General features: G+C 38.0%; 1 protein-coding gene across 5 annotated transcripts in view; it reads left to right on the forward strand.

Moving 5' to 3' along the window:
- limk1a (LIM domain kinase 1a) overlaps positions 1–27,730 on the forward strand; it is a 75,979-nt gene that overhangs the window by 25,637 nt on the left and 22,612 nt on the right. For 3 of the 5 annotated variants that reach the window (XM_082181120.1, XM_082181122.1, XM_082181121.1), the window contains one exon: positions 14,586–14,724. In XM_082181120.1, coding sequence (XP_082037246.1) covers positions 14,586–14,724 — 139 coding nt within the window. Of the gene's footprint in view, positions 1–10,229; positions 11,074–14,585; positions 14,725–21,137; positions 21,340–27,730 lie in introns of those variants that run through there. The other 2 variants (XM_082181123.1, XM_082181124.1) reach the window with 2 other exon arrangements.

Below are 27,730 nucleotides of genomic sequence, written 5' to 3' on the forward strand. Positions count from 1 at the left end.
AGACAGATACGCTGTACCGGTTCTTTCTGAAAACAGTCGAGCTCCTGTGGGCGGAGCTAAAGAGTCACACACAATACATCATCGCATTATTCCTGGATTACGTTTGATTCACGTTGTTCACATTAAATACACTTATGCACCGATTGCCAACAAAACAAAAAAACGCCTGAGATTCCGACTCATGACCGGGATCTTTTATCGCTTGGATCGCTCCATCTTTCAGTTTTAAACGATCTGCAGATCCAGTGTCGAACTGGACCTTGTTTATCAAACATTCGTCACCGAAATGCCGGGAACAAACAAACACACTTGTATAACTCTGTTGCTGCCCTGGAGAAACTACCTGCATCCACTGTTCCCCTAACGCTGGCTTCTTTGGGAAGTTGAACAATGTTATCTTTCCCTCACAACCAAAAACACTCTGATTTCATGGTGTAAAAACAAAATGACAGCCGTGCCAACGCTGCCCGTGACCCGAATGAGGCTCGTTGATGGGTGTTGCTCTTGCTCTCGCTCTGGATGATGATGATGTGTGTGTGTGTGTGTGTTCGCTCTTGTGCCATACAAGAAATCTTACCCTTTATGACGTCATACAGGGCCATACTCGAAAAAATAATAATATCCAAAACTTTTACGAATCCTGAAGGAGTGTATTTGGCACAGAAATACTCATCATACATCCAACTAATTTTTTTTAAATGTTGGCCATGTTTAGCAGTCTTTACCAGTGTAAATAAGGCAGAATGCATGAAATAGCATTAGACATCCCCTTTAAAAAAAAGACGCAAATGTTTTTTTGCAGAATGATCCCATGCGACACGTGTCGTATATTCCAAGTGTTCAATGGGTAAATGATCGGGTTTAGTCCAAATAAACCAAAATATAATGTGTTATTTAACAGAAATCCTGACCTTGGCCGTTGGTCTCAAGATTAAAATAAATGTGGCATGAAATACAACGCCTAGAAATCCCCCAAAAAGTATTCGTGCTCTTTCTCCGGACTATGACAGTCAGAATGAAAGTTAGCAGCGGTGAACTCGAGAACAAACACCTGGGATATATTCACCTCAGAGAAGAAGATGCATGCACTGTGTCTCAAGTCCATTTCTTGATTTCTCACAACACACGTGCTGTTTCTGACGAGTGGGAGAGAAGGTCGAGCACAGAAGACCGATGGCCAAGGTCAGGATCTTCGTTAGATAACTCCATTATATCTCGATTTGTTATATCGTTTTCCCCCAGAACACTTGGAATATACGACATGTGTCGCATGGGATCATTCTGTGATGCTTGTGCGTCTAAAAGCTTGATGTCGGTCGATATTCGGGACGTTTTTGTTTTATTCTCCTTTTGTGTTCTGTAAAAAAAAAAAGAGTATTGCATTAGAACAGCAAACGATGACTGGATGTTCATTTTAGGGTGAGCTATCCCTTTCATGAGTGTTTGTGAATGAGTATGTTTATATAATTGTTACATGTCATTGACACCATTTTTACATGACAAGAATGATAACGGAGACGGCTGCCTGAACCGTATTGCAAGAGTTGTGACGCGGTCTTGATTTTCATCAGAGCAGTGAGTAGGGCTGGGCGGTATGGCTGAAAACTGGATCACGATATAAGTGTTTCATATCGGTCGATATCGATAATTATTGATATTCGTTATGACCTATTTAAAATAAGGACCAGGAGAGAAATATATATTACATTTAAAAATATATATATTTTAAACTTAACCTTCCTCTGATTATAATCCCCTCAGTTATAAAGGCAGAAATGTCGACACAACCATGGAAAACACTCAAATAATTCAAATGTAAACATAAGTCTAAAATCACAATGAACACTTAACAATTATCTCTTAACATTTAAGGTGCAAAATTAAAGAATACGTAAGAAATGCTTAATGAAGTGTAATAAAATAGTGTTAAATATAAACATAGAGAAACCGACGACGGTCTTGCATGATTTGCAGACGACACTGGTCTGACTACGGTCAGACTTATAAAATCCCCAAAACTGCCGTACCGGCGCGCCGACTTTCCCTGTTTAATCAACAATCGTTTTCCACGTATCCCTCCACGCCGGCTCTGTTACTGAAGAATCCAACAACACGAGACAACGATATGGCGCAACCATACTGTTACATGACCGAACACATTTTTTTATTGATATTGATTATGTGTCTATCGCGATATACAGTACAGGCCAAAAGTTTGGACACATTACTATTTTTTATGTTTTTGAAAGAAGTTTCTTCTGCTCATCAAGCCTGCATTTATTTGATCAAAAATACACAAAAAAACAGTAATATTGTGATATATTATTACAATTTAAAATAATAATATAAAAGTTGGAAACAGTTCTGCTGCTTAATATTTTTTCATAACCTGTGATACTTTTGTAGGATATTTTGATGAATAAAAAGTAAAAAAAAAAGAAGCAAAAAAAAAAAAAAAAGAAGCAAATGTTTTAAAAATAGAAATCTTTTGTAACAGCAATATACACTACTGGTCAGTCATTTGAGGTCAGTAATTTTTTTTCTTTCTTTTTTTTAAATAAATCAATACTTTTATTCAGCAAGGATGTGTTAAATTGATAAAAAGTGATAGTAAAGAAGATTTATATTATTAGAAAAAAAAAAATATATATATATATATATATATATATATATATATATATATATATATATATTTTTTTTTATAAATGCAGTTCTTTTTAACCTTTTATTCATCAAATATATTAGGCAGCAGAACTGTGTCCAACACTCATAATAAATCAGAATATTAGAATGATTTCTAAAGGATCATGTGTTAGACTGCAGTAATGATCCTGAAAATTCAGCTTTGCATCACAGAAATAAATGATAATTTAAAGTATAATAAATTGAAAACCAATTATTTAAAATTGTTTTTTTTGATTAAATAAATGCAGGTTTGATGAGCAGAAGAAAAACATTAAAAATAGTAATGTGTCCAAACTTTTGGCCTGTACTGTATATCGCCCAGCCCTAGCAGTGACCTGTAGTTGTGTTTCTGTGCAGATGCAGAAACAGACACTGGATAATAAGCTTGTGATGCGTCACATCCGCTGCTGTGTTACGCTGATAAACACTGTGTTATTCTGTGTTTATGATGATTGTAATAATGACTGCTCCTCACAGTCTCTGCTTGCTTCAGAAGAGTTCGTTTCAGCCTCAGTCAAATGCTTTTCTTGTCCGCTGAAGAGTGTTGGGTCTTCTGTGGGATCATTTACTGTGAGGGCAGTTCATTCTCTCTGCAGACTGAGCAGCGGAGCACTGCATTCTGGGAAGGGCTTAGTAAGCACAAAGAAAGCACTGGCATGCAAAACGATTCGCACAGGACACCCCCAATATGCGAGACACGTCTAATACTGTTAAAGAGAGCAGCAACACAAACATGACAAGACACGCTCTGTTCTCACAGTTTGCGCTGATGTGACTCTCGCTCATTTGATGAGAAGAATCTGATCGTCTGGTTTACGGCCGTCAAGTTCCAAATAAAAAGAGAAATAATGAAGCACGTTTATCTTTGTCTAGATCGCATGAGGAACTTGAAGCATTATAAAATTTCAAACAAAGATCCATTGTGATCCGAACTGTCGCTCAACCACATATTCGGGATTCCTGTTGGTGCTCCGCCCTGAACATGACATCACTGCTCTCTTCTGATGACATCATCACCCAGTGCTGAAGTGATGACAGAAAAACTGCCTCATGATTCCTGAGGACTGGCACAGGAAAGCTCACTTTTCCCAGGGATCATTGTTATTTTTATACAGCCATTGATCAGAATTAGACGGTCTGCCTGTCAACTCCGTCAGTGTTTATCAACTAGTCGATCGCATTTCAACGTGAGTTTCTAGCATCACTTCCACGTCAGTCTCTCTTCTTTCACACATGAGTGTTCTTCTCTTTTAAACTACTAATATTAAATGAATAAAATTGACATTGCCAGCATTCAACAGCGTGACAAGCCCTTGAAATGTAGAATATAATAATTAAATACACAATATTTGTTCCAGTAATAATATTCCAATGAATAAATTAATTGAACGACAATTAATAAAATAAGTACACAAAAATGTCAAATGTAATAAATTGTAATTAAGTTAAGCACAGATTTGGTTTGTATTCAGTGTGAGCTTTTTTTTTTTCTCACTTGAGAAATGTTTTATAATGATGTGATGTAAAATTTGATACTTTCTTTACATATATTTTTTGGAATGTATGCATTTAAAAAAAAAAAAAAAATTTGTAACGCAAGAACCACCCAGAATGATTTTTTTTTTTCATGTTGAAAATCAATGTTTCTTATTAGGACTTGGTCTTAGCAACATCACACATCTCTATTACTGTACCTTATGGTACAAAACAATCGAACACAGCAGTTAAACTCCACTTTTAGTCAAAGGCTTCGTCCGGATCAGATGGAGTAGATCGAGTCCACCAACACACCCAAACCTCTTCATGGGTCGACATTTCACTCGGTAACATTAGGCAGTTTTGATTTATATGCGGTTTAATATTTGATTATCTTGTTAGCTTAAGCAATGCTTTCATCTGCTGCTGCTTCTTGTTTTTGAGTCCGGAGGCTCTGTACTGTTTAAGAAGATGCGTAATAGTGTAGGGTTGGGCATCCTTTGAATTTGAACGATATGTTGAATACGTTGAATCGTCCAATTCTTCTTATCGATTCTGATTCTTATCAGTTCCTAATTTCGATTCCAATAAGGTAAAAAAAAACCCCCACAAAAACAACGTATATCATTCAATATCAACAAATATCATTCACATTTATTTTAAGTCTTATTGTAAAACATTTCATTGTTGCTGAATATCATGAGCAGGCTAAAGACCAGCATTAATACAAGGAACGTTTGCCTGGGAAAAACAACCAGAGTAACTAATATAAATTTCGATCATAATTAAAGACAAGTAAACACTCAGTCATTAAAAAAGAACAAATAAAAAATTATCAATCGCAGCAAATAAATACAACTGAACAAAGATACGATTGAAATAAACAGTGTTTTAAGATCTTCAGGTACACAAACTAATCAAATGTGAAATAACACTGCACTTTATAAATAAAATATACATTACAAATATAGTTACAAAAGGTATTCAGTCAAGAAAAGCGAATGAATTTTCTGTCTTTTTGTGTTATTATATAGCCTGGGTTTCCCCATGCTTCCTTGAGCGCAGCGCGATTTTTATTCACGCTGCTAGGCAGCCTGGACACCATGGACCAGATTTTCCCCTCAAAAAGGGATCCAATCACAGAACGGGGAGGGAGCAGCAAGACGATGACGATTTCTATGCGACACACCGAAGCAGTTTGTTTATATCTATGGATCCAACATGGCATCAGACGTGAAGTTACCTTTCGATGCAGCCTTAGATAGTGTTCTAAGTAGTTTAGAACGCAAGTTTATTTCGTCTTCTTCCTCGTCGAATTTCTGCCGCTCTACATACGTCATCTGGTATAATTGAAACGATTGGCTATGAGCTACGTACAGGCGCATTTGATAGACATTCGTAGCGCCCAATAAACAGCTCTGGGCATTCGTAAACCACGCCTCAAATACGAGAAAATTAACATATGGTTCCCAGACCACGTCTCAATGAGAAAGAGGTCTGACGTTAGCCTGGCTAGTTATTATAGAGACGGCCGCAGGAATATTACTCTGCTGTCACTTTAAGAGCTGCACAATACACTGTTACTCGTGTGTGGCGTCTCACGCTTGAATGGTTCAGAGTCATATTGAAATGCACACAAAGGAATCGATAAGAGGAATCGAAATGTTCATTTTATAACAAGTATCCGATTCCTCACCAAGTATCCGATTCCAGGATTGAAATCGATTCTCGATTCCCATCCCTATACCAGCGCCCCCTACTGTATAGCAATGGAAACATGGATAGCCAGGAAATTCGGTCATTGGCGGGGAAGGAGTTAACCTCTCGTACCGCACCCACATGGCAATGCCGGCGATCACCGGTGAGTGTTGCACAGGAAAACAACACAGTGTCGAAAATGTACACATTTGGTTCTTTTGTGGAGTGGTTACTGTAAATGGGTTATTTTATTTCCAACTCCTCTGAGCTTTTGTGACAAATACAGAACTCCCCCCCCCCGGGTTAACATGTGTGTATTTGCGGTTACATGGTGAGTCAAAGTGAAACTGATACTTTGACACACTTGGCCTTTATCAGGCTCATACGCTCTCTGTGAAAATGGCGAGCTCACATTCAGGTTTGAGGAGTCCTCATCAGACTGAAACGTCCCGCTGAAGAGGGCCGCAGTGTTGTAGAGGAATGAGGAAAGGCAGCTTTATCTCTCCGTATCTTTGCCTTTCCCTCTTTACCTCATCTCCTACTCAATGTTGCCACAGTTTCCAGCACAACACTAGAGTAAACCTGTGGTTGCTGGCTGTTTTTCAACTCTGTCATCACTAGAAGACAGTAAAATGACACAACTGTCCTCAAAGCTTGTGGCACTGTTGAATTAGATCCAGTATTCCTTTGTGTATTTTTACTTTCAGAATTAAACGTTAAATGTTATTAACCATGGTTCCTGATGCTAACACAAGTGTTATGTGGAGAAATCGACCAATATTGATATTTTTATAACCGATAATTTGTATGTTTTTATGTCAGATAACTGATATGCAGAACCAATATTTATTTCATGTTTTACTTCTGTTTTTGATAAATTTCATTTTTGATTAATAATGATACAAATCTTAAAAATCAATAATATTATTAACAATTGCCAAAAAAAAACAGTCTAATATTTTTCAAAAGGAGAACAATAAATGACTGTTGAGTCTATCAACCTTTGCATAAATGTAATCATTTTAAACTCTGGTTTAGGTGTTTATTATTAATTAGGTATTGTATAACAAATTTTATTTCGATATGAAGTCTATTAAAAGTTTAACAAAAAATGGTAGCGTATGTACACTGCATTTGTTTCTGAATATATGCATTAAGTTAAATAACGAATTAACGAATAAAAATCACAAACATGACATTTGTAAATAAAATTATTTGATATATACACTTGAATTGTATGTCATATACTTGAGGAAATATGATGAGGAAATGCTGTGAATTGAAAATCATGCTATCGGAGTTTCAGGGTTTTCCCGTTTATACATGTATTGGGTAAAATGAAAATATATAAATACCATTTTAAATGACTTCTGTTTCTGAATAAAGCAGTAAAAAAATAGCCTGGTGTTTTTGCTCCGAACGAACCAATTGGTTTTTAATTCCTGATAACAGAAGAATAACGGTCTACATTATTTCTTGAAAAACGGCACTAAAAATGTTGTAATTAACAAAATTAATCCGAAAAGACATAACGAAATGTATCTACTCAGAGGATAACGGCATAAAGAGAATGTGAAAGCGAAACGTAGGACTTTTATGAAACAATATTTTATTCAAGATACATTGCTGCGGAATCAACACACATTCATCCTTCCTATCAATCGCCATCATTTCTACCTTCACCACGAACCTAAAATTTGGGTTCAATATTTTCTTCAGCAGTTGTCCTCACAAAATGAATTTAAAATATAAATGTCATAAGAACCCAGGGGAAATGATCAGCAACACCAGTCGTTACGTGTGATTGGCTGTTCGCTGCAGATGTCACACTTTCATTTGCACAAGCTCCAGAGTTAAACATCAACTCTGGATCAAACTCTTGAGTTGAACCTGATCTAAACTGGGTTACATTCATTTGGGTTTGTTAACTCTAAACCCTCAAGTTTGTTCACCCAGTGTCGTTTCCCCTCATAACTCAGTGCCGTAACGGCGTCTTGTGCGATTCTTAATGTTTGATTCATTCATGGGTGAATCAGATATGCTTAAATATCAGGGAAATAATATTGGTAAAACCAATTATCAGGTGATTTTCTTATTACGTGGCAGTGAAATCAAAAATCAATATGAACTCGATTCAGAACAAATTCTTCCAGGACCAAATTATCCGAGTTACTGTAATAGGCTGTCAATTATTTAGTCTTCTCTTATTTCTAGTAAGAATTCTCTTTTAGAGAAACATTGGAGACAAATTGATTTAATGAGCCATAACAGCAAACGCTGTTCTCCTGAAACATGAAGTCCTGTGGGTTGGTCCTGTTCGGTGTTGTTCTGATTTCCTGACCCAGGGCTGGGATCAGCAGATGGGCGATGAACGGAGGGATGGTCTGCTTTAATGAAGTGTTTCCTCCTTCAGTTAGAGATGTGAGAGCCAGCTCTGATGGGGCAGATCCGAGACGGCACTGAAGTCAGACGGATCGAGGGAATGATTAACAGCATCCTGTCCGTCTCTGCTTTCATCATTAGAGGCTGATAACAGAGCCCTGGGGATGACACATCATAGATTACCCAGCATCCCCCACGTCTGCCTGAGCGGATTGGTTTCATCAGTCTAATGGACAGTCCTCCATTGACAAACACTTCACTTTCATTCAGCCCGATACTTTAGCTGTGCTTGCATCTCTTTTGACTGTTGCTTTGTGATTTAATCAAACTTAAAGGAGTAGTTCACTTCAGAATTTAAATCTCCTGATAATTTATTCTCCCCCACGTCATCCCAGATGATCATGTCTTTCTGTCTTCAGCCGGAAAGAAATTAAGGTTTTTGAGGAAAATATTCCTTTTCTCCATATAGTGGACTTCAATGGGGTCCAACGGGTTGAAGGTCCAAATTGCAGTTTCAGTGCAGCTTCAAAGTCTCTACATGATCCCAGCCGAGGAATAAGGGTCTTATCTAGACAAAACATCGCTCATTTAAAAAAAACAAAAAAAACATTTATATACTTTTTAACCACAAATGCTTGTCTTGCACGTCCATGACTTTACCCATTACGTAATCACGTTGAAAGGTCACGCGTGACGTAAGTGGAAGTACCGACCTAGTGTTTACAAAGCGAACGTGCAAAGACCAAGTCAAACGCCTTTTACAAAAAATACAATTAAAAATAAAAGATAAACCATTGATGTTGGACGATTTTGAAATTGGAGGAGAAAATGAGATGGAGTTTTTCGCCCATTTTCCGCCCACATCAGGTCACCGCCTGACCTTTCCAACGTGATTACCTAATGTGTGAAGTAGGGCTGTCACTTTTGAGAAAAATCAAATTCGAACGGATATCGAATATCAAGCAATGTATTCGAATATATTTGAATATCTACGAGTAAAATGTAAAATGAAGTTAACGAACAACCTCGATCCATCAGGAAATGCCACATGGTCGCTGAATTTCACTGCGCTTCATGAAGAGTTTTTCTTTTGCGTGAAAAAGCCGTTCGCCGGAGATGTGTAGAAGATAGCGGAGTGTATCATGATTAGGCTACCGGTATAATAATCCTCCTGCCGCCGGGTCTGAGTGAGTAATTTACTCTCTTACCTTTGTTCTTTGATTAACATTAACGACACTTTAAGACCAGCCGCTGCGGACAGAGACGCGATCTGACACGCGTCACATTTTCTCACAAATCTCTACGTTCATTTAAGACTTTATTTAAAGGAACCGTATGTAAGAAATGTATTTCAATTAATCATAAAATGGCCCTGATATGTCACTAGACATTAAGAAATCATGTTCATTTCAAATACTTATATCACTGACAACAGTAGTCCGGCCAGGATATTGTCATTTAAAAGTGAAGTTGCAGCCCTCGACTGATGTTAATGTTGTCATCTTGTGTTTTGGCCTGAAGCGCCACCCTCCACCTATCTACCAATCACGAAGTCAGTAGTGTTTCAGCATCCGGGTTGCCAGCTCTGCTCTAGTTACCACAGCTGCAGCTACAAACGTGTCGGATAAAAAATGCCAGCCTATCTGGCAACCTCGAGTCAGGGGGGAGGGGGAGGGGATACTCCGCTCTACAGTAATTTGAAAGTGATTGCAGTACCAGTTTTGGCCACAATCTTACATACGGTTTAATAATTTAAGACTGCTCTTATGAGGACACTCGACAAAACGGACATTTGCCATAATTTGTGTGTTATGGTTTGTTCAAGCCCAAAAGAGAACTCGATACTGACACGCGTCTTTTCTGTGGGTCGTGTGTGTGTGTGTGTGTGTGTGTGTGTGTGTGTGTGTGTGTGTGTGTGTGTGTGTGTGTGTGTGTGTGTGTGTGTGTGTGTGTGTGTGTGTGTGTGTGTGTGTGTGTGTGTGTGTGTGTGTGTGTGTGTGTGTGTGTGTGTGTGTGTGTGTGTGTGTGTGTGTGTGTGTGTGTGTGTGTGTGTGTGTGTAATAGGCAGGAATTACAGCGCGGTCTCTTTAGTCTTGTCGTTATCTTCCATTTTCAAAACAAGCTGGCTATTGGCTATTATTCGCTTGATTTGGTCATTGGCCTACGCTACAATACGTGTAGAGCGGCCGCTACTGGATGAGATGGCAAACAATAAAATAAGAAGCAAACGGTGTAATCATAGACTGTAAAAAAAAATGCGCAAAACATGGCACTTTAAAAACCGGATAGTTCATTTATAGTTCGATTTCGGATATTTCACGTCATGTTCGAATGCATATTTGAATATCGAATAAAAAGTGACAGCCCTTGTGTGAAGTCCTGGACGTGCAGGACGAGCATTTGTGGTTAAAACGTATATAAATGTACATTTTTTGTAGATAATGAGCGATTGTTTGTCTAGATAAGACCCTTATTCCTCGGCTGGGATCGTGTAGAGACTTTGAAGCTGCACTGAATCTGCAATTTGGACCCCACTGAAGTCCACTATATGGAGAAAAATCCTGGAATGTTTTCCTCAAAAACCCTTAGTTTCTTTTCGACTGAAGGCGGAAAGACATGAACATCTTGGATGACGTGGGGTTGAGTAAATCATCAGGAGACTTTAATTCTGAAGTGAAGTAATCCTAAAAGCAGACAGCATTAAGCTGCGGTGGCGTCTCACCTCACAACACGAGTGATTCCTCACATTTACTGTATTACTGCAGATCTGGACCTGGTGGACAAACAGCTCTCAGACTCTCTGGAGATGACGTTGGTTGTTTTGGCAAAAATGTAAGGAGTAGTTGGCCTTTGACTCATTTCTATATATCTGTATCTTGTCTGGGGAATTGGTGTTCAAACTATTATCATCACTTCATGTGCTATTATAAAGAATTATAAACGAGCTGAAACACATACTTCTCTCCCTAAAGACAGGTAAATTACGGGACACATCATCTTTCTTTGGCTTTCCCAGACGAGTAGAAATGGTCAAGTTGTTCCTTCTTTCTAAAAATAATCCTCTTTATTTGCATTCATTGTGGCCACTCTGCCCTGTGCCGATCATTGAGTAAACGGGAATTGGTATAATAAAGCCTTTGACATGGTAACTCACCAGTCTATAGTCCATTGTTAAGAGGACAAATGCATTTCCTGGTTGCACATGAATATAGTAGTGGCAATTCAAGTTCAGTTCACGGCAGTTCCTTACTGATGCGGCTCACATACAAATAAGGCAAAATTTGAGATGAAATACAGGAACGACTCAACACTGTGACTTTGGATAACAACATTTACCAAGTGCATTTAAAGGGATAGTTCACGCAACAATTTTAATTCTGTCATCATTTACTTGCCCTCAAGTTGTTCTAAACCCTTCATCATTTCTTCTGATGAACACAAAAGAAGATATTTGGAAGAATATGTGTAACCTAACAGCTGTAGGGCACCATTGACTTCTATACATTTCTTTTTTCCATACTATTGAAGTCAGTTGAACCCCACAGCTGTTTGGCTACACATATTCTTCACACAGGTTTATGGAATAACTTTAGGGTGAAATGGCAACAGAATTTTCATTTTTGGGTGAACTATCCCTTTAATGTAATAACTGTAAAATGCAGTACAATTGCATTTCTGTGAAGGAACTTTGGTCAACGGCAACTTCCAGTGGATTAAGTTTCTTTACTGCTTCCCTGAAGTCATTGAGTTCTCATTTAGGTCCTATGGCGTGATAAGTTAATGCTGAATTACACTGTCTTTTCTTCACTCTGATCAGCTGATTTCCATCCATGTGATGATGATATGCAAAACAAACTGTACTCGAACTGATTGTTGTACTGATTAACAACTCACTTACCCCTTTTTGTCATAATGAGGTAAAGACATACATTATCTTGACATACATTGATTTGGAGGGTTTCGATCAGGAGAGGTCTGTTTTTCTGCTCCTGTCACAGAGGGCATGATGGGTTGGCAGGGGTCATTGTGTGGCAGATGGTCATGAATGAGCTGGACTCCCTCAGGCTGTGATCAGATCAATCCACAGGACAGTGAGAGATCCGCCTCTGGCTGCTGTTATGACACCAATGATGGATCATCTGACGTCATGCTGAAGCTCATGTGTTCAGCTCAGTCTCCTGTCAGCTGTGCTGAAACATGTTCTTACTGAGTTATAACAGTATTATCATGTTCATTAGGGCATCATTTTGTTTCCTGGTGTAATCCATTGTTAGTAGGCATGTCACGCCGGGAGGGGTTGGAGATATCAGGGAGCAGGGTATTGAAATCGGTGTTGAATACTCTCTTGCTTTTCACTTTCGCTTTTGAATTCGCCATCACGCGTAATCTGTGCATAAGGAACGACCGCACATTTTACAAGATAAGATATTTGTCACTGACGCTCAGGATCTGTCGCGCACCAAATCCTCCGCCGTCGTCCTGTCAGTCATCTCTCACATCGGCCTGTAATAAGTGAAATCCGACTCCTGCTGCACTGCGCGCCGAACCGAAAAGCGAAATCCGAAATTTTCAGTTTATAATTGTTGTGTCCATTGTGTAACTGAACTAAATGTTTTTTTATTTTTATAAAAAAGCAAAGCAACAGTGCAGGTGCTGCGATGGGAAAATAATGTAAACCGTGTATGGCCGAAAGCTGGTGAGACAGACTACCACCGCCAGACTAATTGTTTGACTATAAAACTGTAGTGGTGGTGGTTATTGGCCAGTCAATCCAGTGTTCCAGTAGTCATAAAACACAGTAACAATGCCGTGTGTGTCACTGCACAGCACCCATAGAGACCAACTATTAACATTAGTTCACATGACACCACAGATCTTGTGGAAGAACGGCATTAATCGCTTTGATTTGCATAATGTTTTCATGGAAATGTGCCAATCAGCAGTAGGGGGTGTGTCTAATCATGATGGAGGAGAGAGAGTGAGCCAATCAGCAGTAGGGGGCGTGTCCAATCACGATGGGGGAGGAGAGAGAACAAGCAAGAGGGAGATTTGAAGAAAGACTGTAGAAAGAGAGATGGCTGAGAGACATTACAAAAAAGTCAGAAAAATATCACTGGAAAAAGAAGGGTGTGATCAGGAAAGAGCTTTAGGACCCGTGTTAATATTGGAAAACCTGAAAGGCAATGAGGTTGCTTTGATTCCGTTCCATACGTGAGTAACGCTGGTTTTGAGTGTCATTGTTTTCTGAAGCTGCTGTGCTGTTGGTGACTAACATCCAACTCTTGCTTGTAAATACTCGTGTACAGTATGTTCACGTTTTGTTCTTCCTTTTTGTTTGTTCATCATGACTTTATTTTTCGCGAAGCATTATCTTGCTTCGCTTCATCCGTGATAAACAGACATCCACTCTTGTGCATTTTGGCAATGAAGGGAGGGGTGTGTTTGTTTGGGCTGATTTCAGATATCAAGTGTTCAACGATAATTCTCAGAAATCTCTTACTGCATCTTTAATATTTACACGTAAGTGAGGTAGTAACCATTTATAAAAGCGAGAAGTCATTCGAGACAGAGCTGGTTGTGAATATACTCTGTGTCTCATGACTGCACTCACAACCTCTCTGTATTACATAATTCTAGTTAAATGAGTCTGTTGTTGAACAGACCTCAGAATTTCATTGGATGTTGGTCCATTTCAGTTTGTATTTTGTTGGCCAACGTCATGAATGCACGTCTGATATCTTGTTTGCTAGCACTCATACTCGTCATAATGCTCCACTACCAACGTACGAGAGCAGATTAGCGTTGTGTAAATATTCATGTTATGACCCAAGTTTGGGACCAACATAAAAAGCCATTCAAAAAAGTGATTAAACACACAGAGAGGGAGTTGTGATGGCCAGGGGAAAAGAAGTTAATTATTCACAGTTTAAAAGATAATAAATAAAATGAGCAAATTCAAATCTTAACATCTAATGATTAACAAATTCCCTAACTCGTGAAAAATCACAATTTGATTTGAGAGGAAAGCTTGCTTGCCTGTGTTTGGGGGTAAATGCAGAAGAGAAGAGCTGATCAAACACGGTCTTCTAGAATACATCACTCTTAAGCAGCAATAGAAGTTCATTTCTTCATTTCTTCATTTTCAGCTGGACTTCCTGTTGTGTTGTGGTTTGGTGTGGTGTTGTGTGGTGTGAATGAGGACAGCAGGACGTTGTGTAGACTGTTTTATTTATTACTTAAGCAGTGCTAAAGTAACATTATTAGTGCGTTAATGTTCTGAGAATGATAACCTTTGACCTTTTGTGTGTGTGTGTGTGTGTGTGTGTGTGGTGTTTGATCCGCAGGTGTTGTGAGTGCGGGGCGTCTCTCTCACACTGGTACTATGAGAAGGACGGCCGTCTCTTCTGTAAGAAGGACTACTGGGCCAAATTTGGGGAGTTGTGTCATGGCTGTTCAGAGCCCATCACCACCGGACTCATCATGGTGAGTCCAACCCGTCCGAAACCGTATCTCTGCCGTCTCTCCTCACCCCACAGTCCTGCCTGTCCTACGCTTTCTCACACGCAGCCGCTCTAGTTACACACTCCATTCACACGGTTACTGCAGCCGGATCACACATGAGCAAATCATCACAGACCTGCTATCTATAATTCAGAGATCGTGTTAATGAAGGGAAAGTTTGTGTGGCCTTTTGTTTTAAAGCATTCACTGCTAGCTGTATTATTTAGTGTTTCTACAAGAGCAAGAGTTGTTTGTTGGACAAGAATGATCATTTGAATGATTTATGACCTTTTGAATTCCTTCATTTTGCCTGAATACTCATATATATATATATATATATATATATATATATATATATATATATATATATATATTACTGGTTTGCAGATACTGGTCGTATCTGTGGCCAGTACAGGTTATCATCTGGTTTCTTTATACAGAAAATAATTTTGACCCCCCCCCAAAAAAAACTGCATTGCCAACTCTGCACTCGTGGATCAGCCATTGTACAGTGTCCGCATAGATTTCACGTTAGAGCTGTACAGTTAATCGTAATGAAACTGAAATTGCGATATTGCAGATCCTATAATTATAGTACAGGCCAAAAGTTTGGACACATTACTATTTTTAATGTTTTTGAAAGAAGTTTCTTCTGCTCATCAAGCCTGCATTTATTTGATCAAAAATACAGATTTTTTTTAAAATATTGTGATATATTATTACAATTTAAAATAATTGGTTTTCATTTTATTATACTTTAAATTATCATTATTTCTGTGATGCAAAGCTGAATTTTCAGGATCATTACTCCAGTCTATCACATGATCCTTTAGAAATCATTCTAATATGATGATTCATTATCTAAGTTGGAAAAAATTCTGCTGCTTAATATTTTTTCATAACCTGTGATACTTTTTTAGGATACTTTGATGAATAATAATAACAAAATAAAATAAAATAAAAATTTTATAAAAAGAAGCAAATGTTTTAAAAATAGAAATCTTTTGTAACAACAATATACACTACTGGTCAGTCATTTGGGGTCAGTCATTTTTTTTTCTTTCTTTTTTTGAAATAAATCAATACTTTTATTCAGCAAGGATGTGTTAAATTGATCAAAAGTGATAGTAAAGAAGATTTATATTATTAGAAAATATTTTTTTATTTTGAATAAATGCAGTTCTTTTTAACCTTTTATTCATCAAATATATTAGGCAGCAGAACTGTGTCCAACACTCATAATAAATCAGAATATTACAATGATTTCTAAAGGATCATGTGATAGACTGGAGTAATGATCCTGAAAATTCAGCTTTGCATCACAGAAATAAATGATAATTTAAAGTATAATAAATTGAAAACTAATTATTTTAAATTGTGATAATATATCACAATATTAATTTTTTTTCTGTATTTTTGATCAAATAAATGCAGGCTTGATGAGCAGAAGAAACTTCTTTCAAAAACATTAAAAATAGTAATGTGTCCAAACTTTTGGCCTGTACTGTATATGCACAGCACTACTATATGTGTTTCAGAGTAAAACATGTTCTCTGTACACACTGCTCCACATGAACATCATCTCTACATCTGCTCTGAGTTTCAGTCAATGTGACGTGCATTTGGGATCGCAACATGCGTAGAATTCTATGATTTCTGCGATGTGGAAAACGCGGAACGAATCACGGAATCCAGTCTATTTTTTTTTATATTTACGCATAGGGATACAATTCACATCTGATCACATTTGTCACTTTTACAGCCTTACTAGTTTACAAACATATTTTTTAAACTGGAATAGCAAGACTCTCCAGTGACAAAGTTCTTCATAATACCAAACACCTCAATATATCTCTTTAAGTTATCTTCGGTTTCAACACAGAAACTATTTTCAAAAGAAGGGAGAGGTAGTTGCAACCCGCATAATTAAAAAAGACAAAAATCAATCTATATCAAAAAGGTATTTGGTTCAATAGGAGTTATATACTCAATCCATTTGGACCAGAAATCAACGAAAGAATCCTTCTGAAAATTCACATAAAATGTAATATTGAATACACCTTTTAAGACATCAGTCCAATCCTTTATTTGTGGAGGATTAGGTTTATAACAGCATCTACTTATGGCTTTTTTTGCTAGAAGCAACAATTATTCTATAATGGAATCCAGTCTTACAAATATTATTTACTGTATAAAACGGAATTTCATGTAATTTGACAAACGTTGAATGAATAAATTAAAAGTAGGGCTGCACACTTATGCAAGTGGCAATATGGACTAGTGTCTGTGAATATTAAAGCATAAAAATATGAAGTTTGCGTGTCTCTGTGGAAATGAGTTTTGTCTACTACACATGCTCAAATATTCCTTCCTAATATCCAGTTTTATATGAATCCAAACCCTTCTCTGTTGTTTTGGATTTCAAAAAGAAACTCCAAATGAAGATGAAGATGTTATCATCTTCTCGGCAATATGATATGATAACATGACCAGCATTTCCTCTTTAGGGTGATGATGAAGATTCATATCATTCGTTCTCAAGAAACCATTCATACAGACTGAACCTTGCTCTAGTTATTGTTTCCTCATGTTTAAGAAAAAATGATAAAATAGCATTATGGCTGACAAGATGTGTTGAGAAACAAGTATTAGAGAATGAAAGAATTACACACAAGCTTAATTCTTGGCGTTTTTAGAATTTCATTTCTTTCCAGTTTTTGAATTCTCATGTTTAATTAGTTTACATCTTGATTTCAAATGAAGTTGAAATGAAATGGATGTGAGTGAGGGGTGTGATGGAGGAGGACATAATAACAATTATTTTGAGCAAGTACATTTCATTTTCCGTAATAAATTCATGCAAAAAGTTGTATAACTGTTACAGCCCACCTTCAGTAACGCTTCACATTCATTCACACAGTTTATGCATGAGGTTTCGTTAGTGACGGATGAATATGTCAAGGACAAAAGGGTTAAAGATGTTAATATTACTGGAGTGTGTACTTCTACCGAGTGCAATAGGCCGTCTTGTTGACAGAGGCCATTTACACAAACTCCGCCCACCGATGTCTGAATGAGTCAGATACAATCACAACAGAAACCCGATAACAGGATCAGTGTCGTGGAGAGCCAAGCAGGAGCTGTTCCTTTAAGTTCAAATCCAGCTTTTCCCAAACTATTTCTTCTCCCTTTCCCCATTGCGGATCAGCTTAGAGAGGCATTTATTTAAAAAGTGGTCATAAAATGCCTACCTTGTATTTAATAGTGAGAATAAAGTGTTTATTGGGTAGAGGAGGACATTTAAGGCTAGAATAAAGCAGCATTCATTTATGATTTTAATAAATATAATCATATACACTGAATATGTTGTTATTATTGCACTGTTTTAACTATATGCACTATTCACACTTCATATGTGATGCATGAAAATACTGCTATTTCTACTTAGTGTAAATGGCATCTATTTGCACAGTGTAAATAATAATGATATTAAGATACGATACGAAGTGCAAATAACGATAGATGCTATTTACAGTAAAACAGAGCAAAGAAAACACTTTTTTGATGCTATTTTCCACTTCGTGTATCAGATATCCGCTGCCTAAAGCTGAATGTTCCTGCAGTAACTCAGTCTGTCCTGAACACGGACTCTCTCTGAGCTCTGATGAGTTTATAGCCGGTGTTCAGGACACACACTTCGCTTATAAAGCACAGGTGCAGCTAACAGGGTTGAGAAAACCTTTCACCCACACGGCATGCTGTCATTGGTTTCTCTCACAGTTCTCTGTTGCTCGGTGGGATGGCGACCCTTGTTCTGCAGTGATGGTCAAGACCAGGGTTTGGTTTCACTCAAATAGCCTCTCTCTACTGGAACTATAAAGCAGATGGTAGACTCTGTGGTCTGTGTTTTTCTATTTAAAACGTCTGGTCTGCTTTGCTCTCTGTGTGATTTAGTGGCACGCAGACGGCCTCAGGCAGTGCAGTCCCAATGATTAAACTCCGCAGACTCAGGATAAGTGAATTAAAGATGGCTCAGCACGCTCTTCCTGCGCTTGACTGACTGACACACATCTTCATCAGGGGATTGAATGAGGATGAAGGCCAGGTCTGTGGACTCCTGTGAGGAGGAAGATTCTGGTCAGCAAGAAAGAACTGCGTACGTGACCTAGAAAGAGATCCCAGTAGCCATTGTTACCAGTTCAGAACTTAAGGAGTGATGTGTGAACACTAATAATGTAGACTTTATATCAGAAGAATATTTATAGAAGTATTGAATGTTCCATTAAAGGAGTGAACACTGAGTTGTATCAGATAAATATGGCATCTCTTGGTAACACTTTCTATCCAAAGTTCATGATCATAGTGAGGGTCTGAAGTACGAGGACATGGACCAGCGTTTGGCCACCAGGGACTCGTATACGAGCTCCTCTCCCAGGCCTGGCTCAAAGACGGGCCGTATCCCTCTGTCCGTAGGGGAAAGTGTTGGATCACTGGCCTTTCACCGGGGACCAGTTTGCCTGTAAACCATTTATGCTTTGTTGCGCAATAGACGAATAATGCTTTGTTTCCATTGCATGTTTCCTTCATAGAGAAGGCAATCCCAGAATGCACTGCAACTATCCCATTATAATTCGTCCAAGTTGTTTTCAGAAATGTTGATTGTAATAAATACATTCCCTTAAATAATTATAATGCACTAGGGCTGGGTAAAAAAATATTGATTTCTCGATTTTAATCGATTCTCATTTTTACGAACCGATATCGATTCTTAAATCCCAAGAATCGATTAGTCATCCTGTTTTCAGTTGATGAATGAATGGAACATTGTAGCGCGCATCCCATCCAATAAATCGCAATAATCTTTGTGCTTTGTTATTATTGATATGAAACAAAGTCTCAGATTTCAAATTACGTCCATTTTCTAACGAAATTCAACAACATACCGTTTTGTCGCCGTGGCGTGAGATCGCTCTGACTCAGCTCAAGAGAAGCACATGATCTTCTCTTCCGCCTTAATACCAGTTACAGCGCGAGATAAACATGAATGAGCTTCTGAAAGTGTGTTAAAAGATAGAGTACAACTTATCGAAATCCGTATCATGTGTCATGGAATCGCCCAATCAGTGTTTCAACCGTCAGTAAAACAGCTTGTAAACAATGTCATGTAACGTCACATTTACCTCAGAAAAACCATATCCAGTGACCATACACTTGTTAGTCAGCTAGAAAAATGAACATTTTGCTAAATATATACACCATATTACATATTAATTATAATTTTTAATGTTCTTCAATATTAATGCATGTTTGAATAAATCTGGCAAGTTTTATTGACAGCCACCATTTAAATGTTTATATTTCATAACTTAATTATTATAAAAATAAATAAGTCTAATTTAAGTGTTCGTATACAAATCCGTTAATTTTTCCCTTCAATATTATAGTGGGCTAATGAAGCCCAATAGATAGTTAGTTCAGAGATTTGTTTTCCTTTAGAACATTTGCCATGTATTGTCCCTGATATCCAAAATAATCAATGTTGAATTGAATCAAATCGAATTGTGAAATTTGTGTCAATACCCAGCCCTATAATGCACTAATAAGAATTGTTATATCTAATTACAAAACAATCCAATACTAGTATACCAATACTGATTGAGTGAGCGTTAATGAAGTTTCTGCCCGTGAAGAGCGTTTCAAATCATTCCCTTCATTTGGGTTAAAAGCTTTGCAAGACTCCTGTGCTATAGCCTCGTTCTCTGTCAGTAGTTACTTACGTTGAGTGGCGTTCTGTAATGAAATCATGACACTGAGACGCGTCCCACATGGTTGTTCTGTGGAAAACCCTCCTCCCACCGCATTCACACACAACAGGCCTGTGTTATCATTGCCCGATGTCATTGGTTTCTTGTGTTTATTCGTGTCTTTCTGTGAGCTCAGTGACTCAGTGATCCGTGTGTTTGTTCACTCCTGGCGACTGCTGTTCGGACCCCCTTGCTATAGTTTCATTGCCATGACTAATTCCAGCCGTTTGTTATGAAAACTCAAGTGTCGAATGTGTGTGTTGTTCAGTTTTGAGTGATATTCTGCTTATGGGGAATTCACTGATTCTCTCTGTGTTCCTCCTGCTTTTTGTTTGGTCTGTACAAGCCTGGTCTCGACCCACAATGTTGAGATCTGACTGATACGGGCAGTTTCTGATTCGCTGGAGACTCCAGTTATCACATGAGACCGGCGTCAGCCATGTTTACAAGGTTGGTGGCTTTCCTTTTGCTGTATAGCTGAAGATTCTTTCCCTGGAAGAGGTTGTGTGTGTGTGTCAGTGGGAGGGTTGGGTCGAGTGGGGGAGGTGTGTTTGTGTGTGTCGCTCGACAGGAAGTGATGAAGTCACCCACTCAGAGCGAGTGAGTGAGCGAGCGAGAGACAGAGGGAGTAACAGAGGGTTCTGGGATGAGCTCAGCGTTGGGCGTGTGGGCTGTGTTGTGTTTTTGTGCCGGCTTCGCTAGAATGATCCGCACGCTGTAGCCGCCGGTCATGGTCGGCGATGTGTTTTACTGGAGCTTCTGCTGTCTCAAACTCTGGAAGAGAGAGAAGAAGGTAAGCCAGATGCGCTCTCTCTCTCTCTCTCGTGCTGATGGGACTTTACACAGCCTTCATGCATCACATGTGGAATAGATTTCATTCATTTTCAGCTTTATTTGATTCATTATCATTTAAAAGGCAATCCAGATGCTGATAGATTTACAGAACATTGTAATTTAAACATATTCAAGCATGTGTAGATGCAGATGTAAAGTAGATGTAAAGTTCATTGAATCTGGATGTTTACAGACATAAGAATGATTTCACAGATTTTGAATTCACATTTATTTATATCGCGCTTTTCACAATACACATCGTTTCAAAAGCTGGAGTCCAGTGATCTGTTATCAGAGGTGACTGTCTAATGTAGTTCAGAAATGTGCATATACAAATCACAGTTAGCTCAAAATATATTAATTTAAACAATGTAATATTAAAGGCCGAAACAATGAGCTCATTGAAGTAATGAATACTTGTTTGTTAACAAATGATTTAGAAAAATGTAGCATTGGTGCATGATTTATCCTTCATCTGATCAAACTGCAACACAACATCATAACTGTACAGTCGGCCTTGTTTCCAAATGGTCATTCTCACATTATTTTCTGTTTGGTTCATTCTCAGAGTCTTCTGGCATCATATGATATGGGGGATTATTGACCTTAAACGATCATTCTTTATTATTGTTATTATGATTAATTTACATGTAATTGTCCCCTAGAAGTAGATGATCGTTGACTAGTAAACCGGGTCATGTTTGGCATCACGTCCCAGTCTCTGTGTGTGTGTGTGTGTGTGTGTGTGTGTGTGTGTACAGATGCGGATGCTGTGGCACTGGGACACACTGACATGGACATGTGCCGATCGATATTCACATTTATTTATGTAGCAGAGACTCTGACCCAGTAAAAGAGGTTTAAATCAGTAGAATATACTCCATGAGAATCAAACCCATGACATTAGCATGGCTAGTGCTGTAGTGGATCTATGCCTTTTGGTACTTTTGATTTTGTAAGATAAAATTGTGCATCTGTAGAACTGCTATCCAGGGTAGACGCCTTGTTTAAAGGAGTGCTTTGTAAAACAGGCTGTGAGGACAGACATCTAGTAGGTTTAACAGGTTAAATGCTTCATTATCCTTTAGATGAATGAATGGATGTGCATGAGGTACAGAAGTGCAGTGTGTTTCATCTGGAGCTGTATACTGTACGTCTGTCCCTCAGGGCTGAATGCTGAGTTACATCAGCAGAGAAACTTCCCTGCTCATCACAGGGGGTTTGTGATTGTGGAGATTTCCCCAGAACGGTTTCCGAGCAGAAGCAGGTGCCATGATGAGTGTTGGGTTTCTAGAGGCGCGTTCAGATGGCTGAGTGACTCTAGAGATTTCATGGGTGTTGTTGAAGGAATGAATAGCAGACAGAAGGAAGTATAAGTGTGACTGGAAGCTGCTGAATTCCAGTCTTTCCCATATTGAAACATCACTTATGAAATCACTCGTCGGCCCAGTTGTTGCCAAACACATAACACTGGCAACATGGCTCAAGATGTGGGGTTTCATTCCTTTTTAGTGTGAGCTGTAATATTTAGAGTGGAGGATGAATTATTGTGTGGACAGCATATGACATAAGAGCATGTGTACAGTATGTCATACTCAGAAGTGGTCTCACAGTGGGATAATACCTAGAACAAGGCTGTTTTCCACAGTAGTTCATGTAGTTTAGTAGAAACATGTACACTTGTGACCAAAAGTAAAGACCGGAGGGGATATTTGTTTAAACTACCAAAATAATGTATGAGAAAAAAAAACAAAAAAAAAACATATGCGTGTGTATATATATATATATATATATATGCAAAAGCCTCTAAGTGCCATCTTAAATTTTCTTCTAGAATGATCAGTTTTATGAAGCTCGTATATTTAAGTTCAGTAATTTCACCTAAATGGCAATGAAGATTACCTATTAATTGTCATTTAAGTGAAATTACTGAACTTAAATATACGAGCTTGATAAAAATGATCATTCTAGAAGAAAATTTAAGATGGCACTTAGAGGCTTTTGCATCTGAACTCTTCTCATATATATATATATATATATGACACACACACACACACACACATTTGTACATAAATTTGATCTGTAAGATTTATGTTTTTAAAAAAGTTTCTTCTGCTCACCAAGGCTGCATTCATTTGATTTAAAAATACAAACAAAAACAGTAATATTGTGAAATATTATTCCAATTTAAAACAGCTGTTTTCTATGTGAATATACAGTAAAGTGTCATTTATTCCTGTGATCAAAGCTGTATTTTCAGCATCATTACTCCAGTCTTCAGTGTCAAGTCAAGTCAAGTTTATTTGTATAGCGCTTTTCACAATACAGATTGTATCAAAGCAGCTTCACAGTATTACATTTAAATAATACAACAAAGTTTGTTTCAAGAGGAATTTATTGATTGATAAAATTAAATTAAATATCCCCAAAATATCCCCAACTGAGCAAGCCAAAGGCAACAGTGGCAAGGAACCGAAAAACTCCATCAAGTGACCTAATGGTGTCCTAAAACTCCATCAGGTGACCTAATGGAGAAAAAAAAACCTTGGGAGAACCCAGGCTCAGTCGGGGGCCAGTTCTCCTCTGGCATTTATGAGCTAGAGGCCGGATTGTAGTTTGAACTGTAGGATTATATGAATGCCTGGCTGAAGAGATGCAACTTTAATCTAGTTTTAAACTGGGAGAGCGAGTCTGAGCAACGAACAGTATCAGGAAGACTATTCCAGAGTTTTGGAGCCAGTGTCACATGATCCTTCAGAAATCATTCTAATATGATGATTTGATGCTCAAGAAACATTTATGATTATAACTATTATTATCAATGTAGAAAACAGTTGTGTACAATTTATTTCAGGATTCTTTGATGAATAGAAAGGTCAAAAGAACAGCATTTATCTGGAATAGAAATCTTTTTTTTTAACGTTGTACACTACCGTTCAAAAGTTTGGGGTCAGTGAGGATTTTGGTAAGAAAGGAAAGAATTTAATATTTTTATTTAGCAAGGATGCATTACATTGATCAAAAGTGACAGTAAAGATTTGCATAATGTTACAAAAGCTTTCTATTTCTGAAATCTCACAGGAAATAAAGCATACATTGACTACAACACAATCAGTTATTAATATTTCTTTGGTTCTCTTTTGTTTTTGCATGTGTTCATAATTTGTTTATGACAGCATGGCCAAAAATGATGTCGCACAATTTGGCATGTTTCATTGCATTACCATAAATAAAACAATTGACTCCAAGCACAACTATGCAATATGCTGACAAAATCTTTAATTATATTTGAATAAAGGGTGAACACGTCAAATCATATGTCTCAACCGTCCGTCCAGCCCATCACTGACACAACAGAGGAACAGGACAACTTACAGAGGCGTTATTACATTAAAACATTTTGCTATGTCCCCAATAATAACACGGGAGATGTGTTTTCCTACTGGAGCTTTGCTGATGTGTTGAAATGTCTGTAATCTGATTAAAAGTGGATGTCAGGCAACTGTTGATGTCATTATTAACATATGGTAATGAGGGACTCTACATTCCCCTGTTTTGTAAAAGATCATTTGAAGACTTTTGCATAGATGTCTTGACTGGAAAGCGTTGTGTGCAGTAGATCTTGAGATGTACAGTCGATGTTTTCTCTGTGGGCGCGGTGTGCTGTGTATTTTCAGACGTGTCGGTGGTCTGTCAGCTCTGTTTTCCGTGTCGGTTGAGCGTTTCTAAATTAAGCGACTGAAATGAGGAAGCAGTGGGCTATCCGTGACATCACTGAGAGATGTCGTCACGTTTCCCCCGTCGTAGGTGTCGTTCACACATAATTTATGGTACATAAATGTTGTCAAAGACAAAAGATTCCAAGAAATGGAAAGTCCTATTTAGTACACATCTTTTAAGATCATGGCGTCACATGTGTTTCCTATTAGAAAAAAACCCAGAAACTGTTGCAGAGGAAACAAAACAAAAAGTGGCCTTAAATATTGGCTGCGTAATGACATTTCTTCAAAAATTATGAATCAATAATACATAAATCCTGTATTATTAGTAGTATTATTATAAAGAATAGATCTAGTTCTGAAAATGAAGATTTTGAATAAGACTTGAGAAAAACTGACTTCATACATCCACTGAAACACCAGCTGATTCAAACAAGTTCAGATTATGTTTTTGAACACTGCATACAGACTCTTGATATTGATTTAACATGGTGTGTCATAAGTGTTATCACACTTTTTGGGGCCATTGTATGAAAGCAAGTTCCTTATGAGCTGTAGACCAGTCTGTCTGACCTTCTGTCCTTCTTTCTCAGTGGGATGATCTCTAAAGCATCAACTTCAGCTAGTTTGAGACTGGATTCACATCCTGGTGTGTATGAAAGGTCACTCTTCATTTAGATGAAGATCAATGCAAATGAAAGTTCCATCTATGAACATAAATATCATTTTTCATATTTGACATTTGGGTCAGTAAAAACGAATGAAGCTGAGAGACATGAGACGTGTTAAGTCATTTATCTGGTTTGTTTCTCTCTTGTCTTCAACACTTACACTCATGACTCTGAACTAAAACAGAATGAATGAGTGTATTGATCGAATAATGTGTTCAGGACGCCTGAAGACTTTTTTTGATGTTGTCATCCTAATCTGAATCAGAATCAGAAAGCACTTTATTGCCAAGTATGCTTGTACACACAATGAATTTACCTTATTTAAGCTTCCAGTACACACATATAAGTGTGTATCCACCTTATTCCTACGCCCAATTATGGGTGTAACTTCCTTTAAGCTCTAAACAATCAGTGAAAATGAACACAATACGTTAAATTGTCACAATGAGATGACATTAATTTACTCACCCTTTAACCATCGAACATTAAAAGGAAATTTAAAAGTGTAAAAGCATCAACAAGGTACTTTCAACAGACCAAACAACCCCAAAAGCGCGAGTCTTTCCACAGCAATAACGGCTATAGTAATATCTGTATTATGTAACTTATGTTGTGTTAATCCAAAATATTAATTAACTTCAGCATTACGTGATACTATTTCAAAGTGATTTCCGTCATTTTGACAGATTATAAATTGCATTTACCTGTGAAAACAAACCTGGAAAGAGACGTGAGGATTTGAGACTAACGAGAGATTCTTCGAGCATTCCAGTGAATTATTAATGGAATATATTGTAAATTAAATCCGGGAGAACAGAGCACAAATGTGCAGGATATGTTGTCCTTTTTCATACTTTTACAGCAGTTTGCAAAGGGAAAAAGAAAATAATCACGAGGAAAAGAAAGCAGCGACTGAAAAGAGCTCTTGCCAAAGATATTCTTGTTATAACATATGTCACATTAAAATACCAAGTATAACGTTATTCTCATGATGTCTGAAACTAAATCATGAAGGAAAATTGACAGCTCATCCAGTCAGACTGACGGTAAGCTTTATTTGTAGGGCAACCTTATGATTTGAAATTATTTGTTTCAGCCTTTTTGAATGGAAGTTCCCCAAACCGGAACTGCCTCCTATAATGCAAAGCGCAGTAAGGCCATCAGGAATAAGGTGGATAGCAGAAAAAAAAGTATAAAGACACAGATAGATTATGTAGATAATAAGTAATGGATAATAATAGATCATAGAAGATGATAGAAAGTGAGTCGCCATCAGGGCACATGGAGCTCTCGAGCGAGTGTTGAACATCTGGAGGGCGTATAAAGTGTGTCTGATCTCAGCGTTTGTGTTGAACATCTGGAGAGCGTATAAAGCGTGTCTGATCTCAGCGTTTGTGTTGAACATCTGGAGAGCGTATAAAGCGTGTCTGATCTCAGCGTTTCTGTGTTGAACATCTGGAGAGCGTATAAAGTGTGTCTGATCTCAGCGTTTCTGTGTTGAACATCTGGAGAGCGTGTCTGATCTCAGCGTTTGTGTTGAACATCTGGAGAGCGTATAAAGTGTGTCTGATCTCAGCGTTTCTGTGTTGAACATCTGGAGAGCGTGTCTGATCTCAGCGTTTCTGTGTTGAACATCTGGAGAGCGTATAAAGTGTGTCTGATCTCAGCGTTTCTGTGTTGAACATCTGGAGAGCGTGTCTGATCTCAGCGTTTGTGTTGAACATCTGGAGAGCGTATAACGCGTGTCTGATCTCAGTGTTTCTGTGTTGAACATCTGGAGAGCGTGTAAAGCGTGTCTGATCTCAGCGTTTCGGTGTTGAACATCTGGAGAGCTTATAAAGCGCGTCTGATCTCAGCGTTTCTGTGTTGAACATCTGGAGAGCGTATAAAGCGCGTCTGATCTCAGTGTTTCTGTGTTGAACATCTGGAGAGCGTATAAAGCGCGTCTGATCTCAGTGTT

This window comes from Leuciscus leuciscus (genome assembly GCF_965113295.1).
Source record: "Leuciscus leuciscus genome assembly, chromosome: 9".
In the NCBI taxonomy this organism is placed as follows: Eukaryota; Metazoa; Chordata; class Actinopteri; order Cypriniformes; family Leuciscidae; genus Leuciscus; species Leuciscus leuciscus.